Source organism: Siphateles boraxobius, unplaced genomic scaffold (assembly GCF_051911475.1).
Source record: "Siphateles boraxobius isolate OS27281-9 unplaced genomic scaffold, OSU_SipBor_1 2, whole genome shotgun sequence".
NCBI lineage: Eukaryota > Metazoa > Chordata > Actinopteri > Cypriniformes > Leuciscidae > Siphateles > Siphateles boraxobius.
Genome location: NW_027508810.1, coordinates 16,579,165 through 16,594,466, shown reverse-complemented (window position 1 = coordinate 16,594,466; position 15,302 = coordinate 16,579,165). Strand labels below are relative to the sequence as shown.

Here is a 15,302-nt window from a genome sequence, read left to right as displayed (position 1 = left end):
ACATGAAACTTAATGTCTTTTGATGCTTTTGAGCTTAACTGCCTTAACTGCTTGAACACCGATAAATGCTGCTTGCAGCTTTAATTTTTTGTTGTGTTTGCTTTCATCAAACATACTCATATATACTTTCTGATATTTAAAAAAAAAAAAAATTTTAGAGACAAATCACACCTTTGACCAGGCTTACTGTAAATACTTTGAGATAACGGATAAACCAGTAGGACTTTTATTTTGAAGGGTGAAGATGAAATTCATGTTGATGTTTTCTTCACGATTTCTGGTTTCATTTTTTCCCCCGAGCCTGTTTTCTGTTACATTTAGTAAGGCCTGTCACACTAATACAATGAAAACTGTATTTGTAACTGTCGGGACAACAAGTTTTGATGATCTGATTGGCACTGTGACTTCAGATGAATCTGTAAAGGTAATAATACCATTCATAAATAGCGAATTGCATGACGGGAAACGTAAGCTGAATGACACAAATACGTTTCGGTAACTTACCTGTGCGTCAGTTTTATTAGCAATAATCCGTGAGTTTTAAATTAAAAACACTTATGTCCTGTTTATGTTTCGGAATGAAGGTATTAATTCACCGTGGCTACACAGACATGGTGCTTCAGGTTGGCAGAGGTTCAGTTGTGCCTGATCCAGACAGCTGTCCTGGACTGACACTACAAGTGTTTCGCTTCAAAGACTCAATCGCTGAGGACATGAGACACTCAGACCTTGTCATCAGTCATGCTGGTGGGTTAAAGCGACATGTTCCCCAAACACTACTCTAAAGTACAGTTTAAACATAAATGAGGTTTATTCTTTTTGGGGCAAGCAAATTAAGGAAACTCTTTATAACAACCATCAGATCGGTAACATCAATGTCTGTAGTTTATATGGCCGAGAATATGAATATCAGATAGTCAGATTTACATGAGATAAACTGTAAAAATAAATAAGAATATAAAATAAAATTAAACTAAATCAATGCATTGATTCAAGTAAACTAAGAATTTAATTCAAATAAATGGATAAAGTTGATGAAATTAATTGATTCAAATCAATAAAAAATGATTAAAAAAAACATCTAACAGTAGTGTATAATGGGTGGAGAATATTTTACACATATTTATAATATCAATTTGTCTCAGTATTAATTGGGTCTTTATACTTGAAAATATATAGATGCTTTTACATTTTTTGGGTGGGGGTCCCTCGCACAAGGATGATCATATTTAGGGATCCATGGCATCTTAAAGATTACAAACCCCTCATCTAATGTAATATAGTTTTTGTGGACTTTATAATTACCTATATAACAAAAAGTTGTACCCCAGATTAGAAATTAGTTTAAGTCTTAATATCGGCTCTATCCCCATTAGGAGCAGGAAGCTGTTTGGAAGCACTCGGAGCAAATAAACCTCTCCTCGTTGTGGTCAATGATAAATTAATGGACAATCATCAGCTGGAGCTCGCAAAGCAGCTGCAGGCAGATTCACATCTTATCTACTGCACTTGCAGGTTTGTTTTATATGAGAAGTCATTAACTTTTTCAACCCATTTTAGTGGTTACGATTGTTATGGTTACTTTTGATGTGCTGACGGCAAATGTCCATGTTCGTGTTTTTTTAACCCGTTATCACAGTACCCTGCCTCAGACCTTGAGGGATATGGATCTGTCTGCTTTGTCAACCTATGTGCCTGGACAACCGCAGACCTTCGCAAACTTTTTAGATAAAGCAGTCGGACTTGTTTAAGCACCGTCTCTCTTCACCTTCCCATGCCAATTTGGGTTGAGGATGAACCTGTTTTAATGGAAATACCTGCACTGGACCATCGGTAGTCTAATGGTTGAGAAGAACTGTTTTTTACCAAACTAATATCTGACCTTTGATGATATATGCACCGAAGGGTTGAATAATAATGGTACAGACACCATAGTGGTGAGAGGCATATGCAGCTGTATTACCCTGTTCGGTACTTTCCTGTTATCCGGACCCCACCATATACCATTTCGGAACTATAGTCATCCCGATTGGTCTTAATCCTAGTGACGGGTAGGTTTAGGGGCGGGGTTAGGGATAAGCCATCGTCCCTGATTGTGCTTAACCCCAGTGACGGGTAGGTTTAGGGGCGGGGTTAGGGATAGGCCATCGTCCCTGATTGTGCTTAACCCCAGTGACGGGTAGGTTTAGGGGCGGGGTTAGGGGTAGGCCATCGTCCCTGATTGTGCTTAACCCCAGTGACGGGTAGGTTTAGGGGCGGGGTTAGGGATAGGCCATCGTCCCTGATTGTGCTTAACCCCAGTGACGGGTAGGTTTAGGGGCGGGGTTAGGGGTAGGCCATCGTCCCTGATTGGTCTTAATCCTAGTGACGGGTAGGTTTAGGGGCGGGGTTAGGGGTAGGCCATCGTCCCTGATTGGTCTTAACCCCAGTGACGGGTAGGTTTAGGGGCGGGGTTAGGGGTAGGACATCATCCCTGATTGGTCTTAACCCCAGTGACGGGTAGGTTTAGGGGCGGGGTTAGGGGTAGGCCATCGTCCCTGATTGGTCTTAACCCCAGTGACGGGTAGGTTTAGGGGTGGGGTTAGGGGTAGGCCATCGTGGGGTCTGGATAACAGGAAAGTACCAAATGTTCTGTCTTTTTTTGGCTAGTTATTTGTGTTAAAATATAAAAAAGTCAATTGTTAAAACGGAAAAAGATTTTATTTTGATTATTATTATTATAAAATTTCAGATCACTGTAATTACTAATAAAATATTTAATACATTTTATTATGTATATTTTTTTTCCTCATGACTTTCGTCTATTGTCTATCAAGATATTTATACTTTAAGGACCCGGAAGCTGTCAAGGAAACGCGCTGTAATGAACATCCTGTGTAGTGTCAGACCGTACTCAGTTGTTGCTCAGACACTCAGAGGAGAGCATGACTTACTTTCACACATCAAGACTATATTTTGGGCTTCTGTTTTTAATTTTGTCCTTTCAACGATGCTGTTCAGCTGCTGCTCTGAGTAAGTATATAATTACACACAACATTGTACTGCACAGTGTTTTTATGGTTAATGGCATTAGGTACACAAACCTTTATGAGTTATCACAAGTTTGGGAATATAATCTTCACTGAAAAATACTGTTTGTAAAAAAGGATTCTGATTGTACGTTTGCTTTTAGTTTTTGTCTTTTAAAAGACAAAAAGTTTGAGAGCTATGTTTGGATGGTTTCAGTGGGGATTTCCACGGTTTTTCTTTTGGATGTCATTTTTGAGTGTATGATGATTATGATGATGCTCTTGAGGTTAGTGATTCTGAGTCTGATTAGTGTTCTCTCTGTGTGGGTTACGGGAAACTGTTCGTCAATAAAAAGTTCAATTTTTTTTTCTTTGTGAATTGTTACATGGATATTTTTGGTAACATGTTGGCCCGTGTAGGTGTGCAGTGTAAGATCATCAACCTCGAGTATGTGGAGTGCATCTGGCACCCAAACACATCAACAGCGAACTACACCTTCAGCAGTGTGTAAGTCTCCCACAACCCATTTTACTCCTATTCATGAATACATCTATGTATGTAAATCAGAGATGGGGGACTCGAATCACATGACCTGACTCCAGTCGCAAATTTAAGGACTTGAGACTTGCTTGACTAAATTGAGAAAATGACTTGACTTTGAAAAGTGTACCGTGGGGATTCAGTCAGGGCCTTCAGTAATGCACCCCCACCCCACCCCCCCAAAAACATATTTTGCGAAACGATGATGTCATCACCCCACGTGTCGACTAGTCAGACGCGCTAAATCAGTAGCCTAACATCAACAACGACTGCGACTACATACTTGTGTTCCTGTTTCAGAAGCTACTGAGCCTCTTTTATTTCTTTATTTATTATTTAGGCCTACTTTAATGTATTTTTATTTTACTTCTTTATTTACATTTCTTTCTTATGCTATGATGCTTGTATTTTGTCCGATTAAGACATTTCGTATTTTGTAGGGATGGGCATTTCAAGCAAAAATTATATTCGACGATCGCTGGCAATAATTTGATTATTATTTCGTATAGAATTTCGTTTTGTATAAATTGTATCTTAATTTTAATCAATGTTTTAACCAATTGCCTGGATTTAATAAATAAGAAGCAAATATAGCAGACAATAGCCTATAATCAGGACATGGAGGCGCCGACGCGATATAACTTGCATCCCACGTGAACTGGAGCTTGTCTCATAAATGAACAGAAACTCAGAAATATATCTAAGCTTGAAATGTCTACTTTTAAACAAAACAATTCAAAACGAAAAGAAACAGACAAATCTCTTATAATCCGTATGAAGTGTGCATTTATCTCTGTAGTCACCTTCACAATACTGCGAAGGTGGCGAGTCAGCATCGCCACAGAAAACACTATTTATTAAGAAACAATTAAAATGTCTCCTTGTTATAATTGACAGATTCATAATGATTAGGCTAAATTTGCCGGTTCTTTGTGGCAAGCTTTATGCGTCTTCTAACTGATCGAATATCGTGACATCCCTATTTTGTACCGGGCCATTTATGGTTTTTCACACTGTTCAATAAAGTTATTGGTAAAAAAGAAAAGAAAAGAAGCTACTGTGCCTAATATTATTGTATACAGCTTGTATTTATAATAAGTCTTCTTCTCTGTTTACCAAACGGCTCTTAGCCACCAATTACATTAAACTCATAGTTTAGCTAAGGACTTATAGTTTAAAAGTGTATATAACATGGATTTAAAAATAATATGAAACACACAACCATAAATGTTGAAAATATTTTTGTGCATTTATTTAAAATGATTAAAATGTATTTAAAACACATAAAAAATAATTCATACAACGTAACTTTATTAATAAGCTAGTAGATGAAAATGCTTGCATAGCGACAAAACTTACTCTTACTCTTTTACAAAACATTTACAAAAACTTGGTCCCAACAGGGCCTTTAACGTCAACATGTTGAACAAGTCTGCTGGCTCCAGCATTAAACAGACAGACGTGAACGTGGTTCCTCACTGCACTTTGGTTCCTCATCCCGTTCCTCACTGCATTTCCTGTGTGAATGATACTGTGTGTGTGTCTGTGTGCGTGCGTGCATGTGAGGGAGAGAGAACAGGGGACAGCTGACAGCACTGCGAGGGTAACAAGCTTACTAACACCCCTCACAGTGTTGTCAGCTGCACCCATAGACAGTAAAAGAAAGGCTGCACCCCGTTCCTCGCTGCACTTCCTGTGTGAATGATAAATAACCTATTCCGCTCAGTGCTAGCTGTTAGCCAGTCATAGCGGTCATAGTTACCCTCAGTGAAGTGCCACACAAAACCTTTTCCGGCCTTGGTCAGCCCATCCAGCTTAGGTGTAGATCTTCCTTTTTAAATTATCTCTTTCTTCTCTCCAAACATACGTCTTGAAAAAGTCACACGAAGGAGATCGTCAACTGGACCGGTAAGAGGTGTGAAGGCAGCGGCCATAGCTCAGTTCACTGACATTTCAAACCGCCAACATTTCAAACGGTTGATGACATCAGCGGGGGCTAGCGCCAACACATCGCTGGGCCCTGAGGGCGTTCTGTCACTGCGCATCGAAATTTGATTGGCTAATGATACACGTCAGTCAAAGTTATGATCAAATGGGAAATGGCAGCTTCAACAGAAGGGTAGCTATACTTCTAGTGCTGGTCCACGGAGCTGTGATGCGTTTAGATGACCATATGGAAAATCCAGCTCAGCCTCACAAAAAATAACCATATTCTTAATGGAAATATAATTGTAAAAATGAAAAATATATATTTTACATATTATATTATATTTTAGTTTCTGACAGGGTCAGCAGAGAAGGCCCTGATGGCCCTGACAGCCCACCTCTGCGTCCAATGAACGCATTCAGGCACAACACTGAGTATAACACACCGTTGCCATGAAAACAGAGCATTGCCATGGACACAGTTATGTTCATTCTGGAGTAATACAATCGTTTTTAAATCAATAAACTCCTTTATTTATCTGGAGATCGGCCGGTTATGCTATTTCTTTATTCCAAACAGGACTATTCGTGACCTCTAAAATGGCCGCCGATACCCACAATGCACCGTACTATGACGTCTACGCCCGAGCTCTAACAACTCCTAGCTTCGTTTCTTTTTGGATATAGACACTAGAAATTGAACATATTCATTATACAAGAAGATTTGCTGAATGCATAATAACTGGCAAGGGATATCGGACACGACCATCACAACCTATAATTTATATAAAACTGAATTTTATATAATTTCCTGCAAAAGGCCTCGAACTTCATTCACCACGTCTAAAAGTAACGTTAAGCTATGGCTTGTTTAACCTGTTTGTTATAGATAACTTGACTAACGTTAAATCTAGAGAGAATAGTGGTCAAAACAGCATGCCTCTTTATTCAATATTATGTTTTCAAATATAGCTTAAGGCTGTCAATTCAAATGATAATTAATGGTGGCATATGTTTTGTAGCCTATAACGTGCATAAATTCACACAGACATTTGCCACAGTTTATTTCAAATCATGCTTTAAAGCCAAATATGTCGCTCTTTCCAATGACGAAAAACAGTATAGAAAGCTGTTAATGATGTTTTGTCGTGTTTTATGTTTCTCTTGAAGCAGGGTCAGATGTTAGGCCTGTAGAATTGGGGGGCAAAATGTGAGTGGAATTAATATGCACCCAAAATTCAAGATGTGGAAAAAATGTCCCTAGTATGAGTTATTTTTGTATTTATAACGTATGATATTACAAAATATTTCCAGAATATTGGCGCGATTGCAAATGTGATAATGATTTTATACAACAGTTCAGTAAAAAAAGAGTGAATATTGTTGTGTGACATTTTAGACGTAATATTGTAAATATTCTCTGTTTCTGCTCTATTTCTCCAATGACAGTAGTTCCAAACAAGCAACAGAAAAAGAGTTGTACCTATCCGAACAAATCCGAGGTTTTTGTGATACAGTGACCTAGTTGCTTGGTTCCAGAATGAATCTACCGCTTTGAACGAATCAGTTGAATGATTGCTTCTATGACTCTCTCATTAAGACGGTGATTTGGCGCCACACATTGGCGGTTTTAATTTCATAATTAAAAAAATATAATTTATTATTTTTTTAGCATTTAATTTTTTCTACAATAAAATGATTATATTTAATATAATATGTATTTATTTATCATTAAGCTCAACATTATTTATGGTGTTGTAATGGCAGTGTAAATTCATGGTTAGAAAAAAATGCCCCTGGAAATAAATTTAAGGGGTCAAATATGGGCTATTAATGGGAAAGTTAATGTCTGCCGGTGATATTGCATAATAAAAATATATAAGTTAAACATATGACATTTACTGTAAAGCCAATATAATTAATGCATCACACACTTGCGGATTTACCTCCAAATGTATTATCTTCAACATTTTTCATACAATTGTTATTATAATAATAATAATTCCAAATTTTGATAATCATAAAGACATGCTGTAATAAATTATATGAATGTTATTAATATTACGATATAAATGTATAAGAAAGGTAATCAATGTAATCAAAAATAAATAAGGTTGAGGCCAATATAAAAAAAAATCTGTTTGGTATTGTAACTTGACTTGGACTTGACTTGACCCTTAGCAGGACTCGACTTGACTTGCTTGAAGTGAACCATTGACTTGACTTGACTTGACTTGACTTGACTTGGTTGTGTGTACTGCGACTTGTTGACTTGCTTGAGACTTGAACATGTGTGACTTACTCCCACCTCTGAAGTAAATACATTATTGTGTATGTTGAATATTGTTTTTTGGTGATAAATAATATTAGATTTTATATTTACTTTGTCAGATTTAAAAACGACGCCTCCCGTGACTGTACAGAATACGTCTTGGAGCACAATTACACTGTAGGCTGCAGAATTCTTCTCAAAAGTCCTGGTCAGAGCTTTACAAAATTTGAAACAACTGTATTCACTGAAGGAAACCACACTATTAGAACAGTTTTTGATTCCCTCCAGAGAAATGGTAAGAAAACAAGCAGATTTGTCTCTATGGTGTGTCAAAAAGTACTTGTGAATCTAGACTACCGTTCAAAAGTGACAGTAAAGACATTTATAATGTTATAAAAGATTTCTAAATGCTGTTCTTTTGAAATTTCAAAGAATCCTGAAAAAAAATTATCAGTTTATACTTAAATATTAAGCAGCATAACATTTCTCAACATTGATCATAATAAGAAGTGTTTAATAATGATAATGATAATAGTAAGAAAAGTGCAGCAAACTAGCATTTTAGAGTGATTTATGAAGGATCATGTGAAAATTCAGCTTTGCATCACAGGAATAAATGACATTTTAAAATGTTATAATTAAAAGCAGTTATTTTAAATTATAATAACATTTCATAAAATTGCGTTTGGTTTCATTTTTTTTTTACTACATTTTTAGCCAAATAAAAACAACTTTGGTGAGCATAAGCGACTTATTTCGAAGACAAAAAAAACGTACCAACCCCAAACTTTTGAACAGTAATGTATAATATTAATATATGTAATTTCTACACCCTCTAGTAATCTGAAAATCATTTTATTTCTCTCTGTATTTCTTGCTTCTGATTGGGCAATCATAGCATTCTTTTACCAAATAATTTTTTTCCCATTATGACCAACAATCTTTAGGCTCTCTTGTGCCAGGGAACAGATTTCAGCTGTGCTAGTTACTATATCTCTCATATCACTCCACAGTCTGTTTCTTCTTATAATTTCAATAATTCAATGTCAATATTTCAAATCAATATTTCACGTCCATTTTTTATTTATTTGGTTAATATCCATGTTATTAAATATATAGATCCTCATGTAGGATTTATTTTGTTATAATGACTCAATCCCTTTATGTATTATATTATATATATATATTAGTCTATTGTAAATTATCTGACACTGATTCCCTCCAAACTAGCGACTCATTTGTTTGTTATTGTACATATATTTGTTTAGTGCAGCTAAATCCACCCTATAACCTGTCAGTGATGTGGAATGAGCAGGACAGCACACTTTTACTACAGTGGAATAGCAGTGCTCCCCTAAAAGAAGGTTGTGTAGTCAATATGGTGCGCATTCTGTGCGACCAGAAAGACACAATCCAGGTGAGACGATACGATATTATGACCATTCTACATTCATTCTACCAAATGTCTCATCTTCATCTCTATTTTTCTCCTAGTCGTCAAACGTGCTAGAAAGGTCATACAGTCTCTCTCAGGTCTCACGGAACAAGCATTATGTTTTCCAAGTCCGGAGCTCTGTTGCTGAATACTGTGGTTCTTCAGATTTATGGAGTGACTGGAGCGCTCCCGTGGAGTGGGGCAGTGCAGGTGGGCCAGTGAGGGACACGGACAGATTTGCTCTCATTTGCCGTCTTATATTTTCCAATCATGCTTCTCTGTTTTCTAGAGAACATCAGCAGACAAGGCTGGTGGCAGTGGTTGTATGGGATTCTGTCAGTCTTTCTGCTGTTGTTGCTGGTTTTTTCGTTGTACTATTGTGAGAGGTGAGGGATGTTTAAGATCTTATTATTTTTTAACAATTTATACTAATACTTTATATTCCATTTTTATATTAGTAAATGCAAGTGAAGTTTTTTTTATTGTATTAAATAATATAATGTAATAATAATTTTTTTTAAATCCAATCCATATTATTTAGGAAAAGAATCATCTTACTTACAGTTGTGCCTGACCCTAGCAAGAACCTACAGGATTTGTTCCATAAACATGATGGAAATGTTGAGGTATTCAACCTTTTTACTCTCTGTGCTGTATTTCTGTGATTAAATCAATTTGTAAATGTGCTTTGAAACCCTCTCAATTTCTTCTCAGAGCTGGGTTCACATCTCCAGAGAGCTGAAGGAAGCCTTTGAGCCAGACTACACAGAGCTGTCCTGCGATGTGTGTGAGGTAACTTCCCCTTGTGACGCCGGTCCCACACCTGTGGCCAGTCCCGCTTCTCAAACTGACAAGTGTGATGAACCAAGCACTGCAGAAGAGCCTGCAGAACAGCAGAGCTCATGAGCCAATCACCTGTACTGTCATCTCATTCTTACTGTACATGTTCAAAAGCTACATTTTAATGTCTGTTTTCTTTGTGCACATTTACTTTTTACCATTGTATCTCATTTAATGTAGAGTTGAAGTATAAGAAAGTTAAATTGCTAAAAATTCTTAATCAATACTACAGTGGCCATGAAAGTTTGGGGTCGTCACGCTCACCAAGGCAGAATTTATTTGATCAAAAATACAGTTAAAACTGTACTATTGTGAAATATTATTACAATTTAAAATAACTTTTCTCTATTTTAATATATTTAAAATCTAATTTATTCTTGTGATGGCAAAGCTGAATTTTCAGCATCGTTCCTGCAGTTTACAGTGTCACATGATCCTTCAGAAATCATGCTGATTTAGTGTTAAAAACAATTGTGCTGCTTAAAGGGATAGTTCACCCCAAAATGAAAGTTCTGTCAGTATTTACTCACCCTCATGTTGTTCCAACCCCGTAAGACCTTCGTTCATCTTCGGAACATGAATTAAGATATTTTTGATGAAATCTGAGAGCTGGATCACTCCTCCAAAGGCTTCTAAGGGATTGAAACTTGCCAGCCCCGAAAAGTTATTAAAGACATCGCTAAAATAGTCCAAGTGACTACAGTGGCTCAATCTTAAGTTTATCAAGCGACGAGAATACTTTTGGTGCGCAAAAACAAACAAAAATAACAACTTATTTCAACTGTTCATTTCCTTCTCTCTGTTGGCCTCTAGTCAGTTAACTTAGTATGATTGCGTAGAGCTACGTCACACGTAGGCTTGTTATTGGCCAACGCTGGTCATGTGTGTGATGCGTGTGACGTACAACAACAGAAGCTTACGCTATTACACTAGTGAACTGACTCGAGAGAGAAGGAACCCAGAGAGAAGGAAATGAATAGTTGAAATAAAGTCGTTATTTTTTCATTTTTTTTTGTGCACAAAAAGTATTCTCGTCGCTTGATAAACTTAAGATTGAGCCACTGTAGTCACTTGGACTACTTTAACGATGTCTTTAATAACTTTTCGGGGCTGGCAAGTGTCAATCCCTTAGAAGCCTATAGGAGTGATCCAGCTCTCAGATTTCATCAAAAATATCTTAATTCGTGTTCCGAAGATGAACGAAGGTCTTACGGGGTTGGAACAACATGAGGGTGAGTAAATACTGACAGAATTTTCATTTTTGGGTGAACTATCCCTTTAATATTTTTGTGAAAACAGTGATTTATTTTTTATTTTTTTATTTTTATAAAATAGTTCAAAAGAACAACATTTATTTGAAATAGAAACTAGGTATTTTTAGGTTTTTCCTTCTAAAACTATATGTATTGTTTCAAGTTAAGACTACAGGTATTTGTACACTTTCTAATGGTGAACCTGAAGCAAACTGACTTCATAAATCCTCTAAGAACTGAGACCAGTTACCTAAAAATAATCGCAAAAATGGCACATAAAAGTTAAGTTAGTTCTGAGAAAAGCCGTTACAAAAAGATATTACAAAATCCACACATGTGACTGCTTTTATTGGTTGGGCATGCATATAAAATTTTATAAAAGTGCCTTTTAAGTTTGGTAGCATGTTGAACAGATATGTAATAAAAACTTTTGATTATACATATCATGCTATTGTTGTTTTTCTTGCCCCAGTTTGGATGTTTTCCCTCATCTTACTCTGATTCCATGTCATTATGACATCACAGTCTTGATGATTATGTTACTCTCTGTCTGCTGTGTCACTAATTTGTTAGCACAGTTACAGCAGGCAGCATCTTTAAAACTGAACAGTACACTGAGGTTCCAAGTTATTTTCTGCCGCAATGTTTATTTACATTAAACATGGAGGTAAGGATCACAATTATTAATCAACTTATTTAAATATCAATGCAATAAATGCACTGATGTTTGTTTTAGATCTATATATTGCTTAGTAACTTACAAAATTAGATTTTCTATCTACCCAAATTGTTTTATTTATGTAAATGTCAAAAAGCTGATCAATGTGATATTTGTGTATTTAGATAATGACCAGTTCCTGGTCAACACCAATTGTACAGTTGTTGTCCTCATGCAGTACATGAAAACCAGGTTGCGACTTGCTGAGTCAGGTATGTACAGCTATCTCCATGCTTTCTCTCGTACATCAAGATTATGTGGATAATCAAAATATGTAATCAGTATTGTATCAGTATCAGTAAATGTAATCATAAGTACTTTTTTTCCAGTTTCAGGCACATTCATTGAACAGAATCTTAAAAATGAAATGATTGTCTTTCCATACTTTCAGTCATTCCAGAGCTGTGCTTTTGTTGTGAATATTCCACGTCAAAGAAATGACTTTTGGTCCCTAAGCGTATCTGAGAGTAGGTTTAACTGCTGTACTTGACATACTCTAGAGATCCCAGGTCAGAGAAGGTTAGCTGAGGCCAGCGTGCTCTTTCAAACTCGGCGTGACCTCTGTGCAGGAGGTCACGGAACTCAGGCGTTAATATTTCACACTCTCTCTTAGCACATACTCCTACAATGGTGTCCGATTACATCTGTGGCATGTAGTTAGGGACATTACCCGGGATCAGCCCATCACTAATGGAGTGCTCATTACCACTGTCATTAACACTGCCCTCCTCCCTCTGCGCTTCTGTGCGGGCTAATATCTTGCACAGAGACCGTAAACACGTATTATATGACAGTTATTACATGTGTTTGAAACAATATACCTTAAGAGGGTGTGTGTGTGTGTTTCAGAGCTCATAGACCTGTATGATGAACGAGGAGTGCTGAAATTCCTCTTTATGCCCCAGAATTCACATGAGTCTGCTTGTGTACTGCTAAAGGCCAGAGAGTCGTTCATTGCTTGCATTATTAAGCGTGAGTATGAGTTTTTCCGCATGATATGTATTGATAACCTGAAGAGAATAGTTTATGTACTTTTAAAGTAACAGTCAGGGGTATGTGTGTATTTAAAGGTACATCTGATGGGGCTTATACTTCTGTCACATCTCTACTGTCCAGTGTTCACTCTGCTCTGATAGGTGCCATTGCATTTTGTACACTGCAAATATATATTTTAATCAGTTTTATAATATATATAAACATTATTTAGGTAAGAAGAATTTTTTTGAAAGATAACTGATATCCTACATTGTTTTCAGAGGATGTAGATTAAATTAACTTGCGTTAATACTAATATGTTGAATATGTCGTGAATTCATGTTTTGACAAAAATACTTTTTTTGCTGTATTGTCTTGTATTAGTATATAAGTTACAATTTTATTGTTATTTGAGCTATTTTATGTAGCAGTTGCATTGTATTTTATTTTGCTGGTGCACTGTTTGTGAATGTGTGTGTTTGTGTGTGTAATGACTATGACTTCCAGAGACTCTGCAGACTCAGATTGACAATCTTGAGAAAACTCGTCTGAAGCAGCTTCATGTTTTGGAGGCTCTTATGACTGCACCAATGGGATTTAAAATCGTGAGTATCTTAGAGCCACATCAGAACTTCACCGTTCTCTCGTATTTGTTCACCTGCTGCTACCTCGATTTTGTATTATTCAGCTTTAAATTCAGTATTCAGCTGCACTGTTAATCTGTATACTGTGGCCAGACATTCACTGACATACACAGACTAACCTGTAAAACAACTGGTATTATAACTTTATGTGAACTCTAATCTAATCTTGTGTGTTGCTTTCATGTGGCTGTGCAGACTAAAAAGCGCAAGAAAGTTACGCATGTAAATGCCGCTGATGAAGTCCAGCGGCACACAGGGGACAGAAAGAGCAGGAACTGAGAAATGCCATCACATCAGTCTTCATGCTCTTTTTTAATGTTGAGTCCCAGTTTAATTCATTCAAATTACAGATGTGTTCATCAGAAATGCTGTATTACTTTTCATCTTTTCATTAGGGGATTCAAAGTTACTACATTGTCATTGACTGTATAAAACTCAGGTATATCCTTCTGCTGGAAGATGAAAGGCAATGGAAGGAAAAGGAAAGGAATTTCCTTAAAACAATGTTTTAATGAGAATCTGTCTGTCTGTCTGTCTATCTACTGTGTCTGTCTGTCTGTCCTTATTTCTCTGTTTTCTTTTTTTAAAAAATGTTGGAATTTTCCACTGGTCCCTTGCAATTAAGCAACAGATGAGGTCATCGTCTTGCCTGTGATTGGTTAGTATGAATACCTGTTTGTTACCAAGCTTTTGCAGCTGGGTACACATTGAGAGAGAATCTTAGAGGGAAAATGTATAGGTTGGTGTGTGTAGTTACTGCACAAACTTTAATGCTTGGATCTATATTTGGTAAGCAATCAACCTGTCTGAATGCTGACGGAGTGGGTGTAAACTGTATTTTTGCAATAAGTTTTATGCCAGAGGCATGATGATATCTTGAAATATAATTCAAGATCAGTATCTTGTATGTCTCTCTCATCCATGCAGCTGCAGACTTTCAGCAAAACGTACGTAGGCCCTGCAGGTGCAAGGAACTTTATGATGTGTTACTCAGCACATAGATTTTTCCTTTTCAGCATTTCACCAGAGCACAATGTGGGCAGATTGCAGCCATTAGACAGGAACGAGTGGGTGAAATGCCAGTTAGCGGTTTTACCGTCTATGGCCATTATAATCTTTTGTGACATCCTTCCCTGATGTTGTACCGTACATATACCTCCTGGCTGTTTTTGTTATTTTTATTTAAAGCCCTTGTTGTGAAATTTGGAAATGTCAAATGTCAGTTATTCTGGAAGGTGCATAGAAAGGATAGTCATAATGTGTGATGAGATTGAATGTGATTGACAATACTGAACTGAAACTGCCTTACTGGCCTATATTACAAACTGAAGGTTGCTGCAGTCTTGCCTGTGCTCAATACGTAATGCCTCACTTCTCACTTCCCCTTGTGTGAACAACCATGTAGAGTTTCATACAGCTTCTTTTGTACATTTAAGTTCTCATAATTATAAGTCAGCCAGCATTCCCAGGTGTGTGTGTGTGTGTGTGTGTGTGTGTGTGTGTGTGTGTGTGTGTGTGTGTGTGTGTGTGTGTGTGTGTGTGTGTGTGTGTGTGTGTGTGTGTGTGTGTGTGTGCGCGCGCTTGTGCGTGCGTAAATAGTTTTTATGAGATGTTTGTGGAGGAGGCTGGTATAAAAGGGAAGTACCATTTCCAAGTTCAATCCTATGTTCTTATTGTATTTACTGTAGCT

General features: G+C 36.9%; 3 protein-coding genes across 3 annotated transcripts; all 3 read left to right on the top strand.

The window, feature by feature from the left end:
- Positions 1–246: 246 nt before the first annotated feature.
- On the top strand, positions 247–2,764 carry LOC143744558 (UDP-N-acetylglucosamine transferase subunit ALG13). Its single transcript, XM_077236154.1, has 4 exons — positions 247–424; positions 585–747; positions 1,377–1,515; positions 1,640–2,764. Exons 1-4 carry the CDS (start codon positions 254–256, stop codon positions 1,749–1,751), a joined length of 585 nt encoding a protein of 194 aa, XP_077092269.1. The 5' UTR covers positions 247–253; the 3' UTR covers positions 1,752–2,764.
- A 39-nt stretch (positions 2,765–2,803) lies between these two features.
- Positions 2,804–10,232, top strand: il2rgb (interleukin 2 receptor, gamma b). The gene is made up of 8 exons (XM_077236153.1): positions 2,804–3,012; positions 3,429–3,516; positions 7,867–8,042; positions 9,016–9,164; positions 9,242–9,392; positions 9,472–9,568; positions 9,724–9,808; positions 9,897–10,232. Exons 1-8 carry the CDS (start codon positions 2,925–2,927, stop codon positions 10,086–10,088), a joined length of 1,026 nt encoding a protein of 341 aa, XP_077092268.1. The 5' UTR covers positions 2,804–2,924; the 3' UTR covers positions 10,089–10,232.
- A 1,000-nt stretch (positions 10,233–11,232) lies between these two features.
- cunhxorf65 (chromosome unknown CXorf65 homolog) lies at positions 11,233–15,111 on the top strand. The gene is made up of 6 exons (XM_077235602.1): positions 11,233–11,942; positions 12,119–12,205; positions 12,843–12,965; positions 13,064–13,129; positions 13,476–13,573; positions 13,808–15,111. The coding sequence occupies exons 1-6, from the start codon at positions 11,918–11,920 to the stop codon at positions 13,889–13,891; spliced, it is 483 nt and encodes a 160-aa protein (XP_077091717.1). The 5' UTR covers positions 11,233–11,917; the 3' UTR covers positions 13,892–15,111.
- The last annotated feature ends 191 nt before the right edge of the window (positions 15,112–15,302 follow it).

What these genes read in the sequence shown, in the direction of transcription:
- LOC143744558 (XM_077236154.1), top strand. Translation starts at nt 254, where the DNA reads ATGTTGATGTTTTCTTCACGATTTCTGGTTTCATTTTTTCCCCCGAGC. An exon ending in CCTTGTCATCAGTCATGCTG is followed by an intron (nt 748 to 1,376) that starts GTGGGTTAAAGC and finishes TATCCCCATTAG; the next exon opens with GAGCAGGAAGCTGTTTGGAA. An exon ending in CTTATCTACTGCACTTGCAG is followed by an intron (nt 1,516 to 1,639) that starts GTTTGTTTTATA and finishes CCGTTATCACAG; the next exon opens with TACCCTGCCTCAGACCTTGA.
- il2rgb (XM_077236153.1), top strand. Translation starts at nt 2,925, where the DNA reads ATGACTTACTTTCACACATCAAGACTATATTTTGGGCTTCTGTTTTTA. An exon ending in AACTACACCTTCAGCAGTGT is followed by an intron (nt 3,517 to 7,866) that starts GTAAGTCTCCCA and finishes TTACTTTGTCAG; the next exon opens with ATTTAAAAACGACGCCTCCC. An exon ending in TGATTCCCTCCAGAGAAATG is followed by an intron (nt 8,043 to 9,015) that starts GTAAGAAAACAA and finishes ATATTTGTTTAG; the next exon opens with TGCAGCTAAATCCACCCTAT.
- cunhxorf65 (XM_077235602.1), top strand. Translation starts at nt 11,918, where the DNA reads ATGTTTATTTACATTAAACATGGAG. An exon ending in TGTTCACTCTGCTCTGATAG is followed by an intron (nt 13,130 to 13,475) that starts GTGCCATTGCAT and finishes TATGACTTCCAG; the next exon opens with AGACTCTGCAGACTCAGATT. An exon ending in CACCAATGGGATTTAAAATC is followed by an intron (nt 13,574 to 13,807) that starts GTGAGTATCTTA and finishes GTGGCTGTGCAG; the next exon opens with ACTAAAAAGCGCAAGAAAGT.